The 26193-nt window shown below is 40.7% G+C and overlaps 1 protein-coding gene across 1 annotated transcript in view; it reads left to right on the top strand.

The window, feature by feature from the left end:
* LOC111188033 (uncharacterized) overlaps positions 1-22733 on the top strand; it is a 63519-nt gene extending 40786 nt beyond the window's left edge. The window contains exon 4 of the mRNA XM_089912637.1: positions 21213-22733. Coding sequence (XP_089768763.1) covers positions 21213-21287 — 75 coding nt within the window. The 3' untranslated portion in view covers positions 21288-22733. The remainder of the gene's footprint in view (positions 1-21212) is intronic.
* The last annotated feature ends 3460 nt before the right edge of the window (positions 22734-26193 follow it).

Here is a 26193-nt window from a genome sequence, read left to right as displayed (position 1 = left end):
CCTTCCTCCCATTCAAATGTGATAAAAAATCTTTTGTTATTGACAGTGCTGTTGCCATTATTTCAGCCAAATTAATCCTGCAAACATCAGAGTGCCTGTTTTGTGCCAGGCACTGTCTTATGTACTGTCCTAGGTCCCTGGAGACAAAGAGAAAGAGGAGACGTAGTTCATGCCCTCAGGAAGTTCATAGGGTGGGTTAAACATTTCTCAAAAATTTCATCGAAGAACTTGTAAAGGCAAGAGAGTTATTTGCAGGAAACACCATGTATTGTGGGCATAGCCTGACACACTGCCCACAAGCAGGAGCTTTCTTTGAAGTCTTGAGTTTTTATCTTAAAAAAATCATGCATTTGTTCATTTTACTCTATAATATATTGGGGCTTGTTTTAATCTAAAATGTTATATTTCATTTCAAGGGGAAAATTGTCTCTCTGGGAAGGTGTGCCATTTCATCTGGTGGCTTAGTTTCCCACCTGGCACTCCATCTTCCCCCAGCTGACCCTGTCCCATGCCTATCCTAGGAGGATTCATGTACAGTTTGAGGAGAACAGATATCAGATAGTATAAGAATGTTTGGTTCCTGTAGAGGCAAAACGTGGTGGCGATTTCCATTTCAAAGATCATTCAAGCTCTTAGATCAAAATATTAAGCAAATTTGGGTTAAATTCCTCAGTTATCAATAATTGCGATATTAGAGAGAAAATAACATTGCGTTGGGAAAGAATAAAAATGGTCTCTGGGATGTGTTAACACATTCTTAAGTTCGTTTTCTCTTATAATACTGAGGGACTCCTTTCCTTAAAGGCTGGGGACGGGAGTGTCCGAGTGACCTGTTGAGTTGGGCAGGTGTAATGGTCCAGAGGGTCAGGATGGGCCGTCACCACTTCCTAGTAAGCTAGAACTAGGTCAGCCAGCAGGTGAAACCAGAATGGGCAAGGTGATGTAGCTGTGTAAGAGAATTCTGGAAGGAGGATTGTATCAGGCCAAGAAAAATCCATCACGTGGGGAGAGGATGTCTGGGGAGAAGCAGAGAGCAGACTTGTAATAACCTAGTCTAGCCAGTTTCTGGTGCCAGGGACATTCGCTTGGTGAAAGCAAGGTTGGTACCCAGTACGATAAGTGTACTCAATAAATATTTGCTGAATGAGTCAAATAAGCCCGTGTTCTTTGATTCCTCGCTTCGTATACTGAGAATGCAGTTAGCTCATGCTGGGTGTGATCTCCTCATTTCTTTTGTTGGTTCCCTCCCTATACTTTCAAGTTCCTAGTGAGCGCTGGTGTGTTCTGAGACTGGCAAGGAGAGAAGGATATAGGGTGTGTGTGTGTGCGCGCGCGTGTGTGCGTGTGTGCGCACGCATGCACACATTGAGCATTTGACTGAGGCAAGGGCATAACAGGAATTCATTTCTCTCCTCTAATCAGAGCTGAAGCTTTTCAGAGTTTTCTCAGTTCCATTTGTAGTGATAGCGATTGTCATTTGTGGACTGATTCACGTTGATAAATTAACTTGGAACCCCGCATTCTAAGAAACAGAAACACAAGGGTCCAGCTGGCACTGGAACCACAATGGGTTTGTGCACGGGCACTGGTTATGCCACAATAGCCAGACCAGGGACAGACCCAGGGTGGGTGCATCTGGTGTAATAGGGGTTAGTGTGATTGGTGACCTGCCAGACAGGGCTAGGGTGGGATTCGTTCAGGTGCCAAAATTGGACCCATGCTGTCAGCTGTTTCACGTGATTTGCACCTTTTCTACACACACAATGTTGAAGAGGACTCTTTTGTTGAATAATTTAGAAGCAAGAAACTTAATGGAGAAGGAACCAAAACTACCCCTGTGTGACCTGTATATGGGTTGTCAAAATGGTTTACTTCAGCATGTCTGTACAACTATAAAGATGATGACTAAAATAGAGAGGAAAAGAGCAACAGTTGAACACCAGTCCCACTTCACTAGATTTTTAAAAACACATAGCTACAAGTACACAGAGGCGTGGTTTCAGCATCGGTCAGCGTTTCCTTTACATTTCCCTTTCTTGGGTTCCACTTTAGGGCTTTTCCCTCTAATCGTCTTCTTTTGCAATAGTGCAGTTGCTTCATAAACCCACTTTACCTACATGATGTGGTGCTTTGCAAGATGAGAACGGAAGAGAGGAGAAGTGGACGCAAAGAGAGAAATAAATACAGAGAGTGATCTGGAGACACGGAGGGAGAGGGACAGGGTGAGAGGGGGCAGAAGACAAGCAGACGGATGGAGAGACACTGACTGATTGATTAGATAGTGCCTCAGTTTCCCTTCTCTTCCCACTCAATGAGAACGGCCCCGAGGCAGCTTGAGATGCGAGAGTTAAATCAGCTCTTCTCTGGTTGATCTCAGCTCTTGAGTATCTTCCAAATGTGAGCATCTGGGTGCTTTGGACTCTGTTTGTAGTGTTTGAAGATAAATATTTTTTTTTCACTCATATGGCCAGTAATATCTTGTGCTCTCCAAGGAGATAAAGATTTGTTTCAGCCTTGAGGCATGATGGTGGGTTGAGCCTCGGTCCTGGAAGAGTGTTTTTTTTTTTTTTTAATACAGTATTTATTTTAAAATGTTTTTATTTATTTATTTTTGACTGCATTGCATCTTCGTTGCTGCACTCAGGCTTTCTCTAGCTGCGGCAAGAGGGAGCTAATCTTCGTTGTGATGCACGGGCTTCTCCTTGTGGTGGCTTCTCATTGTTGTGGCTTCTGTTGTTGCGGAGCACAGGCTCAGTAGCTCTGGCATGCGGGCTCAGTAGTTGTGGCTCATGGGTTCTAGAGTGCAGGCTCAGTAGTTGTGGTGCTCCGTGGCATGTGGGATCTTCCCGGGCCAGGGCTTGAACCCCTGTTCCCTGCATTGGCAGGCGGATTCTTAACCACTGCGCCACCGAGTGTTTTTGACTGTGTGTAATGCTTTCCTTTGGCCCTGGCTTTGGGGCCTATCAGTGTGCTAGCCACAGGCTTTCCAGAGATTCTCTGCCTTTTATGCACTCAGAACTGGAGATATATAGAGACAGATGCATAAAGATCTATCTATCTATCTATCTATCTATATCTTTATCTGTATATCTCTCTCTATATCTTTATTTTCTAATTGTTGCTGGGTTGTTGCTTTTTGTTTTTTCCCTTCAATATATCCTCTGTCACAATTATGTGTGTCATTACTGCTGAGTGGGAGAAGCCTACCTGTCTGTGAAAACCACAAACTACCTTGAACCTTCCAAACCTTGCGCCTGGGCCTGGCAGGAATCTGTGTGTGGCTTAGTTTTTCTGAGCTCTGCTTGCTGTTGGTGACCCCGTCTGGTTCTGATATTTGAGTTTCATCTCAAGATAGTAACTTCTTTTTGGCCTCCTGGCCCCAGAAAGGTATTCTGGCCTGCTCTGACCCTCAGATCTCACTGTTTGTTCCGAGCTTTGCTGTCAGATTTTGATGAGAACTTGTTTACTCTGCCTTATGGTGTGGACAAAAAGAGAAAGGCTTAGGGGCTTCCCTGGTGGTGCAGTGGTTGAGAGTCCGCCTGCCGATGCAGGGGACACGGGTTCGTGCCCCGGTCCGGGGGGATCCCACATGCCGCGGAGCGGCTGGACCCGTGAGCCATGGCCGCTGAGCCTGCGCGTCCGGAGCCTGTGCTCCGCAACGGGAGAGGCCACAACAGTGAGAGGCCCGCATACCGCAAAAAAAAAAAAAAAAAAAAAAAAGAGAACGGCTTAAAATGAGGTATCATTGGAAGACTACGCTCTAAGAGCCGCAGACTCTTCTCTGGCTTGGCTTTTAACCTGAAGTTTTCATTTACTCCTATCCTGAATCACTGCTCAAATTCACAGTCATACTACTCCTGTCACTTTGAGCATGTAAACACCTTTACCTGTGTCTCAGTTTCTTCCCAGGTTACATGATCTTATTTCATTTGTAAAATGGAAGTAGTTGAAACAGGCTCATGTGCTGTGAATGGAAGCTTAGAGGCTGACGGTGGAGAGAGCTCTTAGGTGATGGGGAAGGTTAGGATGCTGTAGTGATTCAGATGTCTGCTTTCTTCTCCTAAGAGGGTATATACAATATACCTTCTTGCTTCATGTGTAGCTTGGTAAAGTTTAGGTAGGGCCTGACTGCGGTATATTGTTGGAAGGAAGAAATGGGAAGAGATTATTTATCATGATACTCGGGCTTCTCCTATCTGACTATTAGTCTCATACCATGTTGTAAAATGGGAAGTAAACACTGTTTCCCAGAGGAAAGTTGTAATGGTGGAATGACACATATGATTTCATAGAAATTAGTTCCTCAAAAAAACAGTTTCATGGGACTTCCTTGGTGGTCCAGTGGTTAAGACTCTGTGCTTCCAGTGCAGGGGGCAGGGTTCGATTCCTGGTTGGGGAACTAAGATCCGAGATGCCGCACGGCCCAGCCAAAAATTTAAAAAACAAACAAAAAACCAAGAAAAACAGTTTCATTGCTTCAACTGGTAAGTGTTTGGGGTCTTCCAAATTATAATTGCTTTTGTCAGAGTAATTATAAAAAGAGGAAAGTGAATTTAAACCTTAAGGCCTTCATTTGTATGTCTTATAAAGATATATAGATGCAGTAGCTCAGACATGTTTCTTTAATTCCCTCAGTATTCATGTGCCTGCCAGTGTCCCAGGCACTAGAGTGACCCTGACCTTCAAGAAGCTTATTGTTTCACCTTTTAAAATATCTAGGAGTTTCTAACACCTGAAGGACCTGGGATGCAGTATAATAAATGGAAAAATACCTCTGGTCACATCCTCGGACTGTGGACATTTCATGTCAAGAATGTTTCTCCAATCAGGGGCCCTTTGGGTCTTGTATGCTTGGGAGTCTTAGAAGACTCAATATTTTTGTTTTCATTTTATGTTATCATTATATGATAATATAAAACAAATTATTTGGAGCACATTTGCAATCACCTGGATGACCCTTGCATGACAGATCTGGCTACAGCATTTCAAAACCTGCCTCTTTGTTTCAGACTGGTTATGCGGCACCCACAGCCCCACTTGTCATGGGCTGATGAGGAAGGCACAGCAGTGGGCTCAGTAAGTGATGTGTCCGTGTAAAAGGAAACTGATTGACAACGTAGAGTGTTGGAGTCTCTGTGTTCTCAATGGAAACGTGATGGGGAATGGGGTTTTGATCTTGTAAATGTAACTCAAAAGTGCAGCACACAAGCTGTGTGTCAGTGCCTACTGACATTAGCTGTGGGTATGTAGTTTCAGTGGAAGTGCATCCCTTGTTGGATTAAATGAATGTTGTTAATTATCATTCCATTGATTTTCAAATGTGTGTTGGGCACATTAATGTTTTGGAACTATAAGTATAATTAGTTTATATCTGTTTATGTTTGTTCATAGTTCGTAACATGATATAGACAATATTTACATCAACTCTGCAATCCATAGGGGATATTTTCTTTAATAAGGTCTACATGTTAGTCAAGTGTGAGAAATACTGTTCTAAAAGGACTTGAACTCCTCAAGAACTATAAAAGGTTGAAAACATTAGTTTCTCCATTTTTCATTGCTTATTGATCTTGTCCATCATTTAAATTGAGGGCAAAAATATTGTGGAAGAAGTTCATCTTAAATTGGTCCCAGTCTTAAGGATCATGTTTGTGATTTGCCCACAGAAGAAACTCTTCGTGCTTTTTTCCTATGTCATTCATTTTAATTACTTCATTTAAAAAAGATTTTTTTTTGTATCCACATGTGCCTGGGACTGTGCTAGGAACTGGGTGCTTAAAAATCATACCCAGTCGAAAATCAAAGTTTCTTGGCCGGCTGCTCTCTCTCCAGAGGCACCAGTGAGTGTAATGAATGGGAAGAATCATGAGGTGGATGGTCTGGGTCCAGGTCTCACTGGGGGTCGGAAATCAAGCACACCTACTAAATTCAGGCAGTATTTTTCTCCCTTCAGTAGAGACGTTATCTCCACTTATCTTGTGTGGTGATGATACAGTTTCAACGAGAGAGATTCTAGGTCCTGGTCAGATTATCTTCAGGTTCCCATCTTCACCATCCCGTGGGCTGTGACTGATGTCAAGGAGAGGGGCTCACAAACTCAGAGGCCTCCGCGGCCAGGCAGGTAACACTGACCTGATAGAATGGAGTCGGGGCCCAGTAGCAGCCTCTGCTTTATCTGCTGGGGGGACGGAGAGATGCTGACAGGCAGGATATAGGCCCAGTGTTGCCAGCGATGCCAGCTTATAAAGGATGGTGAAACATCCAGCTTTTAAGTAGAAATTTCTAATTTTGCATGCTGCGTGAGGTGGGAAAGATACCATTTCCAGTTTGCAACCCCTGTTTCCTACCTGTGAATATGCCCTGGTAAATTCAAGTGTCAGTTGTGATCCTGCCCTGAAGATCGGTGAACATGTGGTTCCATGGTGCCCTTAGACCTTTAATCATGTTACTTCTTCCCCTTTCAAGTTTGTGGGATCATATTTTGACCCAAAGATAGTCTATCTTTACTCTTTTTTTTGCTCTTGGATATTCTTATCATTTCAGAGTTACCTTGTTCAGGCTCAACAGGTGGTGCTGTACAATATTTTCTACCTCCAGGTGATGCTGCCCTGATAGGTGTGTCCTTGGGGGAGGAGGGCTGAGCTCTGAAAGCACTGAGATATCCAGAACACCTTTTCCCCTGATGTCTTTCCTTCTCTTCATTTGAAGCTGGAAGTACCTGTCTGTCACAGTTTTAAGACAGGTAAAAAAATCAATTGGAATGGAATGATTTCTGATCAAAAATAAGGGAATTTAGTGATGAGAGGTCATATTTTCTGGTACCACAGTGGCGTTTCCTTTCATTGCTGGAATATTTTGTCCTTCAGGCAAAAAAAATTTTGAGGAGATGAAAAGATGCTCAACATCACTAATCACCAGAGGAATGCAGATGAAAACCACAGTGAAATATTGCCTCATACCTGTTCTGATGGCTGTTATTAAAAACACAGAAGGTAATAAGTGCAAGTTAGAATGTGGAGAAATTGGGAACCTGTACACTGTTGGTGGGAATGTAAAGTAGTGCAGCCACTATGGAAAACAGTATGCAGCTTCCTCCAAAAAATTGAAAATAGAACTACCGTATGATCCAGCAATCCCACTTCTGCATGTATATCCAAAAGGATTGAAATCAGGATCTTGAAGAGATATCTGCACTCCCATGATCATTGCAATACTATTCACAATAGCTAAGAGTTGGAAACAGCTGAAGTGTCCATTGACAGATGAATGAATAAAGAAAATGGGGTGTATACATACAGTGGAATATCACTCAGCTTTAAAAAAAAGAAGGAACTTCTGCAGTATGTGACAACATGGGTGAACCTTGAGGACATTATGCTAAGTGAAATAAACCAGTCACAGAAGGACCAATAATGTATAATTCCACTTACATGAGGTATCAAAATAGCCAACTCTTAGAAAGTAGCATGGTGGTTGGCAGGGGTTGGGGGATTGGGAAATGAAGAGTCGCTGTTCCGTGGGTTAGAGAGTTTCAGTCGTTCAACGTGAACAAGCTCTAGAGATCTGCTCTGCAACAGTGTGCATGTAGGTGACAGTACTGCACACTTACAAGTTTGTCAAGAAGGTAGATTTCACATTATATGTTTCTTAACCACAAGAAAAGAAAAACTATGGAAATATGAAATTTCTTTTTTATAGAGATAAGAAATTTGGATAGCTACAAAAGCTCTGTGTCTTGTAATTTTTGTCAGCCCCAAATAGAGGCTCCATCAAGAGTTTCCCCTTAAATGTACTCATACCTGTCCTCTTCAGGTGACCAGGCAGAAACACTCCAGGTAAAGAGATTCCGAGAGCTCCATCCCGCCCCCCCCCGCCACCGCCCCACACTAATGGCAACCACTCTCTTCAATTTCATTTTTTTTTTAATTTCAAGTTTTAAAAATGTTGGGGGACATTCTGGGGAATGTTCAGCCATGATACCCTCTTGTGATCATTTACAACTACACAGTTATGGAGCACGCTCAAGTGGGCATTTTGTCATAATGGTATCTCTGACCTAGAGTGTTTTTGTTTGCTTGTTTGTTTTAATGTCTGGCTAGAAAACAAAAAAGTGCAAGTGAGTTATTCATTTTGAAACCTGAATGCAGTGGTGGAAGTCTCCCCTGCTGTGAGCCACCTGTGGCTGCCTGGTCCCGAGGTGGAGGGTCAGGGGGGTTGAGGCAGCATGTGCTGGCTTGTTGCCCATCTCCTTAGGCGTGGTGGCCGCACAGTTCATCCCCTGATGTGACACAGTCACGTTGTAATTCTTGCTCCTATAGAGCAGAGTTACAGTCTGCTCTGGCTGAGGCAGAAGAATTTCTGAGGAGTCAACTGACATTTGCTTAGAAAATCCATGTTTTAGGACATTTGTATGTCATGTTTTCTGACAGACATGCCGTAAACTAGTGTTAGTGTTGGTGATGCAAATACTTTTCCTTTTCCTCCTTGGGGATCTGTTGGCATAGCCTGTACTTCAGTCTGGCAGATATGAGTAGTTTGGGGATGTTAATGAATGAATTATAGCGCATGCATTTTTGCTCTAACGTAGTATGTGCATTCCAGAAAAACCTAATATTCTGCAAACACACACAAGACATATATAAAAAAAAAAGTAGGAATGGGGCCGACCTCTCCCTATCTGTACAGCTTTGCAACCAGAATACTCAAAAACAGTAACAATCCTAATAAGATATAAGCACAATAAAAAAAACCCTATGTTACATTCTTAATAGACAGAGACATGCAGCAGTCCAGAATACCAGTCCAGGATAAACTGTAGATGTTTTAAACAGTGAAAATATAGGATTTTGCAGTTTATTTATTTATCTTTTTACGGTGAAGGTAACTTGATGGATGGAGGTATATGGGTTGTGGCTGCCAAGTTACGGGAACAAGGACAAAATGAACAAACACAAAGCATGTGGAATGTCTGTGTCAGGAAGAAGTCCCCGGGGAGTGGGCACCGTGCCTAGCACTGGGTTCACTTGCAGACGGCTGCCTTCAGTGGCGGTAATAGGCTTGCGTTGGGTGGCTGTGACTTGGGCGCAGAGCACTGACATGCTGGGAAATGCAACTTCCACTTCTGCATCTCTCACCTGTTGACCTAGGGGACGAGCTAATTGATGCTCTAGGAACATGTACTCTGTCTGAGCAGTCCTAGTCTTGAGTACAAATTCATGGGAGGCTAAAGGAAGGCACCGAGCCAGAAATGAGCATTAGATTGATTCCATGTGTACAGATCTGGAGGTTTTATATTGGTCTAAAAAGATAATGTATTGCCTCTCTCCTAAAAGATTTCAGTGAATAAGCTGTCTCTGGACTAATAAAATCTGTCCACAGAAGTCCTCTGATCTAGTAGACAGGCTGTTACAATCCTAATGAGCCCTGTGAGAATTAAAATGTTATATTATGTGAGCATTTGGGCCCTTAAAAAGTGACCTATTCTGTTGAATCATATTTAAAATTAAAGTTCTCATTCAGCAGCTGAATAAGAATTCAGTTCTTCTTGAGTTCAACTTACTCAACCAAGTAAGCTGAATAATCTTACTCAACTCTTTTAAGCAGTGCTAACATATATTCACTGTGAAGCTGGTGTATTCGTTTATGTGATTAACTCCAACGAAAGTACAATGACATAACCCATTATGTTAGGGTTCTCCAGAGAAACAGAACCAGTAAGATGTGAGTGTGTGTGTGTGTGTGTGTGTGTGTGTGTGTATAGAGGCGGTGGCTGGGGGTGGATTTATTTTAAGGAATTAGCTCACACAATTGTGGAGGCTGGCAAGTCTGAAATCTGCAGGCTGGGCCGGTAGGCTGGAGACTCAGGGAAGGCAGTGGGCTGGCAAAATTCCCTCTTCCTTGGGGATGATCAGTTTTCATTTAAAGGTCTTCAACTCACTGGAAGAGGCCTGCCCACATTATGGAGGGTAATCTGCTTTATTAATCTCATGTACAAAAGACCTTCACAGCACCGTCCAGACACGTAAAACCAAATACGTAAGCAGTGCAGCCTACCCAAGTTGACACATAAAATTAACCATTGCAGCTACTAAATAAAATGTTTTTCAGATACTCTGTTTTCGAGATTCCCTATGTTACGGGAATGTTTTGGAGAGATCAGAGAGCATTTGTTTCTTTTTTTTTTTTATTGCTTCCATCTTATAAAATACACACCAGAAAATTTTCAAATATTTATTTGAATCTGGGAAAAATCCCTATACATATGTTATATTCCCCTTGTACCCCTTCCAAATGCCTAAACACTTCAAAACCACATACCAAGTTTCTGGGGAGGCTTTAAAGTTATTAACATTTTTCCATCTGCCAGGAAAAGGCTTGTCCTATCTGTATTCATGGCTCTGAGATGCCCTGGGAGAAGAGGGCTTACTCACCCTGGTGTCTACCCCTCCATTCTCACCCTACAACCTCACTCTTCATGAAAATATTCGTAACTGCAAACTGAGCCCCTCATGGAAGAGACATCTTGGATTTAAGCAGCCTCTCAGCCATCTGGCAAGTCACACCAGCACTTTACATTGCTGCACTTTCCCAGGCAAACTAACTGCTTGCTCACTTCCTTTCTTTCCCTACTTCTCCCTCCCTCCCTCCCTCCCTCCTGTAAGTGCTATGGGAAAGGCACTATGCTAACAAGTCCAAAGGTGAGGTTTTAATGAGAAACAGAGCAAAACTCCCTAGAGTAGGAGCAGGTTTTTACTTTACTGTCCCCAACTACTAGTTTTTGTCCCTGAGTTGGTAGAGCTAACAGGGATGCAATTTGAGAGCCATTGGGAAGCCAAGAATGTTCCACCAGATATGGGTCCTAAAACTTCCATGCTCATATTCCCGGGATGAGGCATTCCTCAGCACCCAGGAGCTTGGCAGGCACAGGTTTTAAATCACGTCTTTCTTCAGGCTCTGCAGCTCGAGGCCTCACTCAAGCAGCATTGGCCACACCTGGGAGTTTTTCTAGACATGCGGGCTCTAGGTCCCGCCGCAGACCTACTGAGGCATCTGCATTTTAACGGGATCCCTGGGAGATCTGTGTGTGTATTAAACTCTGCTGAGGAAATGAGAAACGGGGAGGGCGTGGTGTGTGACCACACTTGGTCGGGAGTTGCTTTTCAAAAGATAGAAAAGCCCCAGAAAGAGAATGTGGAACTGAGGGAGGAAAGATAAACATCATGTGCTTCAAATTTTGCCTGGGGTTTTGCCTCTGGTTACTTGAAATCTGAATTGTGGAGGGTCCATGATTGGATTTACCACGAAGACAAGAAATGTATACTTCATCAAGTATACTGTGTAATATTTTGTGAATGTGTTCTTCAGAGACAAATACACATACAGAAAGGGGCACAGAGCTTGGTGTACAGCTTGCTGAATCTTTCCAGATGGAATGCTCGCTTATTCAGCATCCAGGTCAGGAAACAGCATGTTACTTAGAAGCTCCCGTGCTCCCTTCCAACCAATCACTACAGCCCCTCCCTGACCCGCCCGCCGCCCCCCCCCCCCCCCAGGCACGGTCTCTTGCCTGTTCTTTTCCTTACTCCATGGGTTTGGCTTCTTGCACTCAACATTATGCTTGTGAGCTTGTTGTTGTAGATCTGTCATTTCCATTGCTGTAGAGTATTCACTGTGTGAAGATATCACAATTCATTTATCCATTTTACTATTAATGGCCATTTGGGTACTTTCTACTTTGTGGCTGTCATGTAGAGTGCTGCCATGGGCAGTCTGTCACATGTCTTTTGGTAAGCATATGGAGTCCCCCAGTGCCTTGCTTTTAATAACTGTTTGCAAAATACCTTCAGCTTTCCTTGCTAACTCAGGGTCATCATTATGAGGCCGAGTTTCATCCTGGACTGTAGTATAGTGATAGCCTCAGGATTTGGGGGATGGTAGTTCAGCTTGGCTTTTTGAGTTCCTGTGTGCATTTTCTGTTTTTGCTGTCAGGCTGCCAGGTTACAATTTACTATTGTTGGTTCTTTCTTCCTTCCTTCCTGAGTACCTTCATTTGCTGAAGACTCAGAAAGCAAAATGATCAGATATACTAGAATTGAGTGTTAAACCCCCTTGAATGTAGTCCTGTGCCAAGGAGGGGTGTCTCACAGGGTGCTGTTCATCCTTTCCTGACTTTCAGTCTTCTTTTGGATTCTTCATGGTGCCAGATATGTGAGTTTCAGGTGACTGGAGTGCTGCCATCATTTTGAAATTGGTATTTTTTGCAGTTTTATTCCTTTTCTGTTTTTATGTATATTTTAACTCCTTTCCCCCTTTTGTTCATTTTGAACGTTCCCCAAAGCAGACACTGTAGTTCTAAATTATCTTTGTAGAAATTATGTCATTTAGAAAGGTAAACACAAAACATGGATATATAATATTATGAATACATGTGAGAAGTAGGCGTCTAGCCAAGAGTGGGCATAGTCTTATGCTGATATGAAGCCATAAGCAAGATATGGGCTTGCACCTGTGTCTTCGGCCCCCAGCCCAATGGTTAGTCATTGAGATTATCTTTAATGCTTTTCTTTTTTGAGTCTTGGGAAAATGCTACAAAAACTGTACGTGGAGGTAAACAGATACTACTGCTTTGTGGGTTCTCCTTGTCCACTCAAGCAGATTATTGTAATAACTTTATTATGGCTCCTTCTTTAGTACCACTTGCATTTAAAGAAGCCATTCAACATGTATTTCTGTTTTGTTTAGTAGCTTTTAAGCCAGTTGTACTGCCCAAAAGGGATGTTATCCACACAGGTGAGAGAGGGTAGCTCATACCTCAGGGAACCAGAACTGGAAACCAGTGAAGTTTTGGGATGAAAAATGTAAATTGAGATAAATGTAAATACACAGCTGACTGAAATTGCTTTTTCCTTATCTGATGAACCAGTGAGTTAAGTGGTGACTCAATTAAGAGAAGACTGACTTTTTTTTTGTTATTAATTAATTAATTTATGTATTTGGTTGCGCCGGGTCTTGGTTGTGGCATGCAAACTCTTAGCTGCGGCATGCATGTGGGATCTAGTTCCCTGACCAGGGATCAAACCTGGGCCCTCTGCATTGGAAGCGTGGAGTCTTAACCACTGCGCAACCAGGGAATTCCCAAAGACTGACTTTTCTTTTCTTGGATCTCCTGAGGAGTTGAGGTCAGATTCCTTCAGGAGATAGTGTTTGTAGATCTGAAGGTTGTTTGCTCTTTTAGTGGGCTGTAGCTCTAGGAGCACAAAAGTGGACTAGTTTTCAGGGCAAATGATCCTGGTATAGTGTGAAAAAAGATTTTAATAGGATTTTTGGCTACCTTCTGTTTGTTTTTTTTTTGTTTGTTTTTGTTTTGCGGTACGTGGGCCTCTCACTGCTGCGGCCTCTCCCGTTGCGGAGCACAGGCTCCAGACGCGCAGGCCCAGCGGCCATGGCTCACGGGCCCAGCCGCTCCGCAGCATGTGGGATTCTCCCAGACTGGGGCACGAACCCGTGTCCCCTGCATCGGCAGGTGGACTCTCAACCACTGCGCCACCAGGGAAGCCCCGGCTACCTTCTTTTTAAAAGCACATTCCAGAAAATCACCCTTCGGTTCTTTAGAAAATCAAATGAAAAAGTAGTTAAAATTTCCTGCAGGTTTCTGGGGAAGCAATGAAGTGGAGAGTATCTCAGGAAACTTCTGCCTTGTGGAAAATACACCCCGGGCATCACTGAATGAGATGATGTCTCAAAGGGCTTTAACTGTTGAAATGTTGAAATTGAAGATGTCAACAACATTTTGTTTTAAAGGGGAAATGTGTTGAAGAAAATTTGTAAGAAAATCTCTATAATTTTGCTTTAGTTTGATATTTTTTGGTCTATCTGCATAAAACAGAGAGACTGGAAAACGATTATTGGTTTATCTTTGTGTTTGAAGGTTAGGTAGCAGGGTAGGTAGGTAAAAATCAATGATTTTTCAATTAAAAGTAGATTAAAGACTTTTTTGTGATATGTTTTTTGTATAGTAACTAAACAAACTCTACATGTGTACAGATAGTTTTAAGATAGTTCAAAGACATCATAGAAAAGAAATTCTCATTTAATTACATGATTTTTCAGAGCAAACTCTTGTAACCTTTGAGAAAGACTTTTAAGAAGGCCAGAGCAGGTTGTACACAATCTCCAACAGATTTTCTTGCCAGTATCATATATACTCAAGTGTAAGGTCAAGATTTAACTGTTGAAGAAAATTTGGCTATAGCTTATGCACCCAACAGTTATTCTTCCACAATATCAATAATAATATGGTTAAATGCCAGTCATTCAATAGTTAGTAGTAGGTGTTCAATATATATTAAATATGAATTCAAGAAATACATTTGCTGCTGAGTGAACAGACAGAATGCACTTATATCCCAGAATATTCTAATTTTAGGAGAGGAAATGAGCTCTTTACTGGTACTCATGATTCTATGGTACATTAAGACGTCATTGGGAGATTTAGAAAGACAAGCAAGTCCTTACCTTCTGTAGAAGCTGGTGATGGGTAATCTATGTTACTCAGGATTTTAAGTCCGTTTTCATCTACATAATCATGTGACTTAATTTGTGGGGACTTACATACATATAATAATGTTTATAAACTTAAACATAAATATTCTTTTATTAAAAATGCATCCTAGTTTGTTATTGAAATATATTTAGGATTCACAACATTGTTTTCGCCATTCAGCCAGAGTTCCGATTTCAGTAACCTCGACCCATAAAAACACAAATCTGAGGTGGAAGAAAACGAAGGGATCTCTGCATATCAGAAATATTAGTTACAGATCCCTGCAGGACAGACAGTTTCTCCAGCTGATAATTTTTGAGTCTTTTCAGCTTTCTTAGTGTAGGTTATATAGGAAATATTGGGCACCTCCCCCATTCGAAACAATGTAAAAGGAGAAGAAGGAAAAATAAAGGAAGGAGAAGGCAACCAGCAGGTTGAAGTGGAGCGTATGCTCTTGCCTGTAGATTTCAGATGCAATCTGTTGTGCTTTCTAGAATCTCTCCTTTCTCACTGTGTTCAGAAGGGGATTGACCCTTTTCAGCTTGTCAATCAGATTTCCCATCGTTTGTCTCCTTCCTGACCCTGTGGCCGGCAAGGGTCCCCTGCTCCTTCCTCACCACTGTGTTCTTTACCCTCCCTGAGGCAGAGTCCTTCACCTGCCTCAGATCCAGTACAAAACGCCGCCTTCTTCACTTCACCTCCCACTGTGTCCTTCTTCCCTGGGCTCCGACCTCATTTATTCATTAATGCAGGATCTGTTGCCAGTCAGATCTCTGGGTGCTGCAGGGGGTATGGAGACTGATAGGGTAACTGGGAAGATAAACATCCACAGAAAACTCAGTACACAGAGCTTCAGATAAAATGTGGCAGGGGAAGGGATTTCTTGTTGAATCAGTCAGGGCAGGCAGGCAGGCCTCATGGAACAGGTGACTTTTGGGAGAGCCTTGACTGATGTGCAGGGTTTGATTTCTAGATAGGAAATGCAAAGAGTTTTGGTTTTGATCAGAGACTGATATTAAAATATACTTTGACTAGGGAGGGATAAAGCTATTTCCCAACTCTTCAGTCAAAAAAATTGAAAAAAAAAATAGTTAAGGGATGGGATGATGTGAAGTCAACCAAGATAACATTTGTCTCCTCTGTTGAAAATTTGTGTATTATGTGTTGGGTGCTGTGAAAAATATTTGAGGACAGTGAGAACATACGAGTGTTTAGAAGATGGGACGTTTGAAGGAAATGAGATAGGAGAGTAGAGTGGCCATAGAAATGGTTCTCCAAACCAGAATTTTCTTGTGAATAAAATGAGCGGAACTAATTTGACAGTGTCTTTGAAGAGTAGAAATGTTTTATTTTGATGAAGTCCAATTTGTCCATTTTTTCTTTCACAGATCATGCTTTTGGTGTTTAAGAAATCTTTTTTTTAATTGTTAACATGTTTTAATTTCTCGATTTTTCTACATATTGCTTTGCCTATTTTTTTTTTTAACATCTTTATTGGGGTATAATTGCTTTACAATGGTGTGTTAGTTTCTGCTTTATAACAAAGTGAATCAGTTATACATATATATACGTTCCCATATCTCCTCCCTCTTACGTCTCCCTCCCTCCCATCCTCCCTATCCCACCCCTCCGGCAGTCACAAAGCACCGAGCCGATATCCCTGTGCCATGCGGCTGCTTCCCACTAGCTATCTACCTTATGTTTGGTAGTGTGTATATGTCCATGACTCTCTCTCGCCCTGTCACAGCTCACCCTTCCCCCTCCCCATATCCTCAAGTCCGTTCTCCAGTAGGTCTGTGTCTTTATTCCTGTCTTACCCCTGGGTTCTTCATGACATTTTTTTTTTCTTCTTAAATTCCATATATATGTGTTAGCATATGGTATTTGTCTTTTTCTTTCTGACTTACTTCACTCTGTATGACAGACTCTAGGTCTATCCACCTCATTACAAATAGCTCAATTTCGTTTCTTTTTATGGCTGAGTAATATTCCATTGTATATATGTGCCACATCTTCTTTATCCATTCATCCGATGATGGGCACTTAGGTTGTTTCCATCTCCGGGCTATTGTAAATAGAGCTGCAATGAACATTTTGGTACATGACTCTTTTTGGATTTTGGTTTTCTCAGGGTATATGCCCAGTAGTGGGATTGCTGGGTCATATGGTAGTTCAATTTGTAGTTTTTTAAGGAACCTCCATACTGTTCTCCATAGTGGCTGAACCAATTCACATTCCCACCAGCAGTGCACGAGTGTTCCCTTTTCTCCACACCCTCTCCAGCATTTATTGTTTCTAGATTTTTTGATGATGGCCATTCTGACTGGTGTGAGATGATATCTCATTGTAGTTTTGATTTGCATTTCTCTAATGATTAATGATGTTGAGCATTCTTTCATGTGTTTGTTGGCAGTCTGTATATCTTCTTTGGAGAAATGTCTATTTAGGTCTTCTGCCCATTTTTGGATTGGATTGTTTGTTTTTTTGTTATTGAGCTGCTTGTAAATTCTGCAGATTAATCCTTTGTCAGTTGCTTCATTTGCAAATATTTTCTCCCATTCTGAGGGTTGTCTTTTCATCTTGTTTATGGTTTCCTTTGCTGTGCAAAAGCTTTTAAGTTTCATTAGGTCCCATTTGTTTATTTTTGTTTTTATTTCCATTACTCTAGGAGGTGGGTCAGAAAGGATCTTGCTGTGATTTATGATTTATGTCATAGAGTGGTCTGCCTATGTTTTCCTCTAAGAGTTTGATAGTTTCTGGTCTTACATTTAGGTCTTTAATCCATTTTGAGCTTATTTTTGTGTATGGTGTTAGGGAGTGATCTAATCTCATACTTTTACATGTATCTGTCCAGTTTTCCCAGCACCACTTATTGAAGAGGCTGTCCTTTCTCCACTGTACATTCCTGCCACCTTTATCAAAGATAAGGTGACCATATGTGCGTGGGTTTATCTCTGGGCTTTCTATCCTGTTCCATTGATCTATCTTTCTGTTTTTGTGCCAGTACCATACTGTCATGATTACTGTAGCTTTGTAGTATAGTCTGAAGTCAGGGAGCCTGATTCCTCCAGCTCCTTTTTTCGTTCTCAAGATTGCTTTGGCTATTCGGGGTCTTTTGTGTTTCCATACAAATTGTGAAATTTTTTGTTCTAGTTCTGTGTAAAATGCCAGTGGTAGTTTGATAGGGATTGCATTGAATCTATAGATTCCTTTGGGTAGTAGAGTCATTTTCACAATGTTGATTCTTCCAATCCAAGAACATGGTCTGTCTCTCCATCTGTTTGTATCATCTTTAGTTTCTTTCATCAGTGTCATAATTTTCTGCATACAGGTCTTTTGTCTCCTTAGGTAGGTTTATTCCTAGATATTTTATTCTTTTTGTTGCAGTGGTAAATGGGAGTTTTTTCTTGATTTCCATTTCAGATTTTTCATCATTAGTATATAGGAATGCCAGAGATTTCTGTGCATTAATTTTGTATCCTGCTACTTTACCAAATTCATTGATTAGCTCTAGTAGTTTTCTGGTAGCATCTTTAGGATTCTCTATGTATAGTATCATGTCATCTGCAAACAGTGACAGCTTTACTTCTTCTTTTCCGATTTGGATTCCTTTTATTTCCTTTTCTTCTCTGATTGCTGTGGCTAAAGCTTCCAAAACTATGTTGAATAAGAGTGGTGAGAGTGGGCAACCTTGTCTTGTTCCTGATCTTAGTGGAAATGGTTTCAGTTTTTCACCATTGAGGATGATGTTGGCTGTGGGCTTGTCATATATGGCCTTTATTATGTTGAGGAAAGTTCCCTCTATGCCTACTTTCTGCAGGGTTTTTATCATAAATGGGTGTTGAATTTTGTCAAAAGCTTTCTCTGCATCTATTGAGATGATCATATGGTTTTTCTCCTTCAATTTGTTAATATGGTTTATCACATTGATAGATTTGTGTATATTGAAGAATCCTTGCATTCCTGGAATAAACCCCACTTGATCATGGTGTATGATCCTTTTAATGTGCTGTTGGATTCTGTTTGCTAGTATTTTGTTGAGGATTTTTGCATCTATGTTCATCAGTGATATTGGCCTGTAGTTTTCTTTCTTTGTGACATCCTTTTCTGATTTTGGTATCAAGGTGATGGTGGCCTCGTAGAAGGAATTTGGGAGTGTTCCTCCCTCTGCTATATTTTGGAAGAGTTTGAGAAGGATAGGTGTTAGCTCTTCTCTAAATGTTTGATAGAATTCGCCTGTGAAGCCATCTGGTCCTGGGCTTTTGTTTGTTGGAAGATTTTTAATCACAGTTTCAATTTCAGTGCTTGTGATTGGTCTGTTAATATTTTCTATTTCTTCCTGATTCAGTCTGGCAGGTTGTGCATTTCTAAGAATTTGTCCATTTCTTCCAGATTGTCCATTTTATTGGCATAGAGTTGCTTGTAGTAATCTCTCATGATCTTTTTTATTTCTGCAGTGTCTGTTGCTACTTCTCCTTTTTCGTTTCTAATCCTATTGATTTGAGTCTTCTCCCTTTTTTTCTTGATGAGTCTGGCTAGTGGTTTATCTATTTTGTTTATCTTCTCAAAGAACCAGCTTTCCCTTTTATTGATCTTTGCTATTGTTTCCTTCATTTCTTTTTCATTTATTTCTGATCTGATTTTTATGATTTCTTTCCTTCTGCTAGCTTTGGGGTTTTTTTGTTCTTCTTTCTCTAATTGCTTGAGGTGCAAGGTTAGGTTGTTTATTTGAGATGTTTCCTGCTTCTTAAGGTGGGCTTGTATTGCTATAAACTTCCTCCTTAGAACTGCTTTTGCTGCATTCCATAGGTTTTGGGTCGTTGTGTCTCCATTGTCATTTGTTTCTAGGTATTTTTTGATTTCCTTTTTGATTTCTTCAGTGATCACTTCGTTATTAAGTAGTGTATTGTTTAGCCTCCATGTGTTTGTATTTTTTACAGATCTTTTCCTGTAATTGATGTCTAGTCTCATGGCGTTGTGGTCGGAAAAGATACTTGATACAATTTCAATTTTCTTAAATTTACCAAGGCTTGATTTGTGACCCAAGATATGATCTATCCTGGAGAATGTTCCATGAGCCCTTGAGAAAAATGTGTATTCTGTTGTTTTTGGATGGAGTGTCCTATAAATACCAATTAAGTCCATCTTGTTTAATGTATCATTTAAAGCTTGTGTTTCCTTATTGATTTTCATTTTGGATGATCTGTCCATGGGTGAAAGTGGGGTGTTAAAGTGTTTAAGAAATCTTTGCCTACCCCAAGTTTGCAAAGATTTCCTCTATGTTTCTTCTATAAGTTTTATTGTTTTAGGTTTCACATTTAGGATCCATTTTGCAAGGTATGGATCAAAGTTCATTTTTTTGCACGTGCATATCTAATTGTTTCAGCCCATTTGTTGAAAAGACTATCTCTGCTGGATTGCTTTTGCATTTTGTCCAAAATCAGTTTTCTGTATTCGTTTTGGGTTTATTTCTGAGCTCTCTGCTCTGTTACATTGATTGAGTTGTCTGTCTTTATGCCAGTGTTACATTGTCTTGATGACCATTGCTTTATGATAAGTCTTAAAATCAGGTAGTGTTAGTTCTTCAACTTTTTTATTTCTCAAAGTTGTCCTGGCTATTTTAAGTCCTCTAATTTCCATAGAATCACGTTGTCAGTTTCTAAAAAAAAAACCCCCCAAAAACAACAACCCCCAAAACTAAAAAACAAAACCTGCTGGGTTTTTTTCTTTTTAATATTTATTTATTTATTTATTTAGGCTGTGCCAGGTCTTAGTTGCGACATGCATGTGGAATCTAGTTCCCTGGCCAGGGATCGAACCTGGGCCCCCTGCATTGGGAGCTTGGAGTCCTACCCACTGGACCACCAGGAAAGTCCCCTGCTGGGGGTTTGCTTGGACTTCAATTGCATCTAAAGATCAATTGGGGAAGAATTGGCATCTTAATAATAATAAATAATGAACAAACCTGGTATATTCTCCATTTATTCAGGCCTTGTTACACTCAATTCCAGTAGTTATAAACTTAAAACTTTATTTGAATACTGAACATAGGATATAAATTTCCATAATGTGTTAAGAGAAGAAAATTCCAAGGTATCTGGACTCACGAGAGCTTCAGCCCCTGACCTCCTGGGTTGCCCTTCTGCCATTCTCTGCACCAGGGGTGACACATATGAGAAATACCAGCCTAAGGGGCAGCACTTGCATAGAAATTTGCAGGTGATGTGATTTGAATTTAGATAAGGTGTAAGCTCTTGGAAAAACGGTAAACCCACCAGGACTTCCTGAGTCCTGATGACATGATAGGATTCAGGCAAGCACTGGGGCCCTTGGCTGTGCCAGTAGCTTTTAATTAAACACAGCAGTAATTAATTAGCTAGTTAATTGATGTGTTACAGCCCTCTATCACAATTGAGTAGTGGTCATAGAGGTGTCACTCCAGGTGATGTGTATAAGTAGGTTGCGAGATTCCTCAATTCTTTCACTCTTGTAGGTTTCCATTATGGAAGTGCTGGGCATCTAAAGTTTGGTTACTTCCCTTATCTCTTCTCACCATCTCTGTAGGAGACTTGGGATCAGCCTTTTTGACACAAAATGTTTCTCACCCACAGGGTTTTGAAGAACCTATTTAAGTGAACAAAATCTTTCTTTTTTTTTTTTTTTCTTTCAGGAAAAATGCAAAGCTGAGGAAGCCCTCAGTGACCTCAGACTTCAGCGTGAAATAGAAGTGGGAGATCTACAGTGACAATAAAGAAACTCAGAAAGGTAGGTATGTGGCAGCTGGACTTTGAGGGATACCTTCAGTATCTCAGTGTGTCTAAATTATTAGCAACTAAAAATATATGGAATCATATTGAAGCAGCAGATGGATCAGATTTCAGAATCAAATTGGACTCCTTGGCAAAAAAAAATTTTTTTAAGGCCCCTAATTTCTTTTTCTGTTTCTAAGGGCAGCTTATCTTTTGCATAGATCTAATAAATATTTCTGATCCCCTGAACACTTGTCCATCAAACCTCAGTTTTCTTTCCTTGGTCTTTACCAACCAAGGGCCCTCAAGTCCCAGGTCTGCTTATGACAGTAGGGAAATGGTCTTTCCTTGTCATGCAGCCCTACAGCCAGCTTACTACAAGGTACATGTATTCAGTGAATGTTTATTAAATGAAATGAATCTTTCTCTTCTCTGTGGAAAGTTCCAGATCTAGAGGATCCCTGTTGAGCAAGAAGTAGGAGAGAACCTGCTGAAGTGAAAGCAAAGGTGTGATTGGTTTTGGCCTTTGCTCTATTTGGTTTCTAAAATGAGTAGGGTCTGTTTCACTCTGCTGTGCTGGTAGATGTTTAATAACAACAGGCTCTGGAGAGGGGAGGAAGGGAAGGAGGGATTTGTAGAATTTGACGATTTCCATGGTATAAATACTCCTGCCGTTACCGATTTCAAGCTCCCAAGTCAACATCACTGAATAGAGAGTTTGGGAAGAGATGCTTAAAATAAATAGCCTCTCACCTGCTGGTACACATTGTCTCCAGCACAGTACTGGATTCACTTCCTGCATGTGGATGGTCTCCATAACTAATGGAATTATCTTAGCTAAAATGAAAATGGGTGCTTAAAAAATAATCATCCATGAAAGTGGCATTGTGCGATTTGGGAACATCACTTTGTTTTTCTGATTGTTCATATGATAACCTTTAATGCTCCATCCAGTATTTGTACTGAACGAGATTGACAGTTAACTGCATTTTGTGGGTTATTGCTATTTAAACCTCTGGAACTATTAAGAATTCTCCCCATATCCTTTTTGGAAAACTATTATCAATGTCAACCTTATATTTGATTTCCACAGGTCATTAGACCATACGTACTAAGCTTTTATTACAGAATTTGAATGGACCAATCCTTTGCTTTATGCTAGAGTCACAGATTCTCCTAGCCACTGTCTTTACTTATTTCCATGTCATCCCAAATCTTTAGACTAAGAGAATGTTTGCAAAAGGAGACAGTTTCTTGCCCTGATACAGCATATGACGAAGACCAGACAGGCCCTGAACAGTGAGAGTCAGTAGTGACGAGACCTGAGTCCTCATCGAGACCTGCCAATTTCTGCCTGTAATACATGGGACAATTGACCTCCTCATTTTGATCATTAGCTTCTCATCTGTAAACGGTGATTAATAATAAACTGTCCTTTCTAACCCTAATAACTAACATTTTATTGATTTTGTAGTTTATGAAGCTCTTTTTCATAATTAAAAAAAATTCAATTCTCAAACTTTGTCTGAGGAAAGTGCAAATTCCCCACTTTTATGGATGGGGACAATGAGTTCCAGGTTTAATAACTTGTTCAAAGTCACTCAGCTAATAAGCAATGGGTTGTCTTTCTGTCTTTACACGGGTGGTGCTTTCGCGTTTATACCAGACTTCCTGCCTGCCTCTTAGGGTTATCCTGTAAGAGAGTAGGAGATGATTTATGGGAGAGCATGTTAAAGGCTGTAAAGAACTATACAGAAGTTTACCAATTTAGTATAAGTGTCAACACCTTATGCCACTGGTTCTGAGAAACTCATTTCTTTCTCTCCAGTCATTATTCCTATGCCACTCAAAAGAGAAGGTTCCCAGCTTTGTGGTCAGATGAATCCCCTTTCGGTACTGCCAGTTCCAAGTTTTGCTACCTCTTAATTGGTTTTGTGTTTGGTTCATGACTTTCTTGTAAAATTGCTTATTTCTCTTGGATTCTCTGGTTGAGTTTTTCGTTTCTTGTAAAAAGAAACTCTGCCATCTTCATGATATCACTGATACCTTGCAACTTACTTATTCTTTGCAGTGCATGGAATTTGTTTTTTTCTCCTTGAAAGTACTAATTTTGGAGTCCAGGAAATTTCTATTCTTATTGGACTGATTGCTTTTTAAACTTGCTACCCAGATGTCATCTTGGAATTTCAGATCATTTTAGGTAGCTGATGTAGCAAGTAGATCTGTTTACCTCAGGGCATCTCCTCTGAGAGATGGTCTTCCTTGGAGCTCTGTGTGTGAAGCTGGCTGTCGGACAGGGGACCCCGATTACTAGGTGCATGGGGTATGGATGTTTAGAGAGAAGCCTTAGCTTTCCTTTTGGGAATCATTCAGTTATTTTTAAAAAGACAAACCCTGTCTTGTTGCATTTGGAATCAGCTCTGGCTTGTCTGCTCTTCTTTCCTAGAGTAAGAGCAGCTATGGGCTTGAGAGACAGTGTGCCTTAGTATACAATTTTAATCTCTATTTTCAGCCCCCCTTCTCACTCTCTGGGGTTCTGCATGACCAGTTGTCTCTTCTTTGTTCTACAGTAGGACCTTCAACACACATCTTCTGGACCTCCTTTTCCTCAACTCTCTTCCCTTTGTCAGCACATTACCATCCAGTTTCCTTTTTCCAGCAATGTGTTTAAATCACTTTACTGCTGATGGGCCCCTCTTCCATTCCTTTAATTTTTTTTTAAAATAGATCTTTATTGGAGTATAATTGCTTCACAGTACTGTGTTAGATTCTGTTGTACACCAGAGTGAATCAGCCATATGCATACACATGTCCCCATATCCCCTCCCTTTTGAGCCTCCCTCCCACCCTCCCTATCCCACCCCTCTAGGTGGTCACAAAGCATTGAGCTGATCTCCCTGTGCTGTGCGGCTGCTTCCCACTAGCTAACTATTTTATGTTCCGTAGTGTATATATGTCCATGCTACTCTCTCACTTCGCCCCAGCTTCCCCTTCCTACACCATGTCTTTTAACTTTTATTGGCTTATTTCCTTTGAAATTTCATATTAATGAGGTCTCAAAAGGGAAAGAAGACAAATTCATGTATTCTGTCCACCGTATTGAACTGCAAGCCTCCAGTGATTATTTTCTTCCTTCCTTTTTGTTTTTAAGAAACAATTAAAACCTTTTGAACAGTGAAGGAAACCATAAACAAAACGAAAAGACAACTTACTGAATGGGAGAAAATATTTGCAAATAGTATGACTCATAAAGGGTTAATATCCAACATATATAAACAGCTCATATAACTCAACATCAAAAAAACAAACAACCTGAGTAAAAAATGGGCAGAAGAACTGAATAGACATTTTTCCAAAGAGGAAATGTAGACGGTCAACAGGCCCATGAAAAGATGCTCAACATTGGTAATCATCAGGGAAATGCAAATCAAAACCACAATGAGATATCACCTGTCAGAATGGCTGTCATCAAAAAGACCACAAATAACAAATGTTGGTGAGGATGTAGAGAAAAGGGAACCCTCGTGCATTGTTGGTGGGAATGTAAATTGGTGCAGCCATTCTGGAAAACTGTGTGGAGGTTTCTCAAAAAACTAAAACTAACGTATGACCCAGCAATTCCACTCCTGGGTATATATCAGAAAAAAACAAAAACACTAATTCGAAAAGATACATGCACCCAGTGTTCACAGCAGCATTACTTACAATTGCCAAGATATGAAAACAACCTAAGTGTCCATCAAAGAAGGAAGGATAAAGAAGATGTGGTCTATATATACAATGGAATACTACTCAGCCATAAAAATGAATAAAATTTTGCTATTTGCGGCAACATGGATGGATTTGGAGGGCATTATGCTAAGTGAAATAAGTCATACAGAGAAAGACAAATACTATATGATATCACTTATATGTAGAATCCAAAAAATACAACAAACTAGTGGGTATAACAAAAAGAAGCAGACTCACAGATATAAAGAACAAACTAGTGGTTACCAGTGGGGAGAAGGAAGTGGGGAGGGGCAATATAGGGGTAGGAGATTAAAAGGTACAAACTATTAGGTATAAAATAAGCTATAAGGATATATTGTACAACATGGAGAATATCGCCAGTATTTTACAATAACTATAAATGGAGTATAACCTTTAAAAATTGTGAACCACTATATTGCATACCTGTCATTTATATAATATATATCAACTATACTTCAATAACAGTTTTTTAAAAAAACTTAAAATCATCTTGTAAATTTAATTTTATTGCTTTTGTGGCCTTACTGGATTTTATCTTGTACATTTGTTTTAGTTTCGTCGTTTTTCTAAGAACTCTAGCAAAAATATAACTTATTTTATATTTTTACATATTGTAATGAAAATACTCTTTGGGCAGATAAGAATAGTTTACTTTTATTTTATTTTTTTTTTCATAAATTTATTTACTTATTTATTTTTGGCTAGGTTGGGTCTTTGTTGCTGCACACAGGCTTTCACTAGTTGCGGCAAGCAGGGACCACTCTTCGTTGCAGTGCGTGGGCTTCTCATTGCGGTGGCTTCTCTTGTTGCGGAGCATGGGCTGTAGGTGCTCGGGCTTCAGTAGCTGTGGCACACAGGCTCAGCAGTGGTGGCTCACAGGCTGTAGAGCGCAGGCTCAGTAGTTGTGGCACACGGGCTTAGTTGCTCTGCGGCACGTGGGATCTTTCTGGACCAGGGCTCAAACCCGCGTCCCCTGCATTGGCAGGCGGACTCTTAACCACTGTGCCACCAGGGAAGCCCTTGTTTTTTCTTTTTTAACATCTTTATTGGAGTATAATTGCTTTACAATTTTGTGTTAGTTTCTGCTGTATAACAAAGTGAATCAGCTATATGTATACATATATCCCCATATCCCCTCCCTCTTGCGTC

This window comes from Delphinapterus leucas, chromosome 6 (assembly GCF_059928025.1).
Source record: "Delphinapterus leucas isolate spDelLeu-1000000601 "Yukka" chromosome 6, BTC_Dleu_Yukka2, whole genome shotgun sequence".
Lineage (NCBI taxonomy): Eukaryota > Metazoa > Chordata > Mammalia > Artiodactyla > Monodontidae > Delphinapterus > Delphinapterus leucas.
Note: the sequence above shows the minus strand (reverse complement) of the source record. Positions and strands in the feature narration are given on the sequence as shown.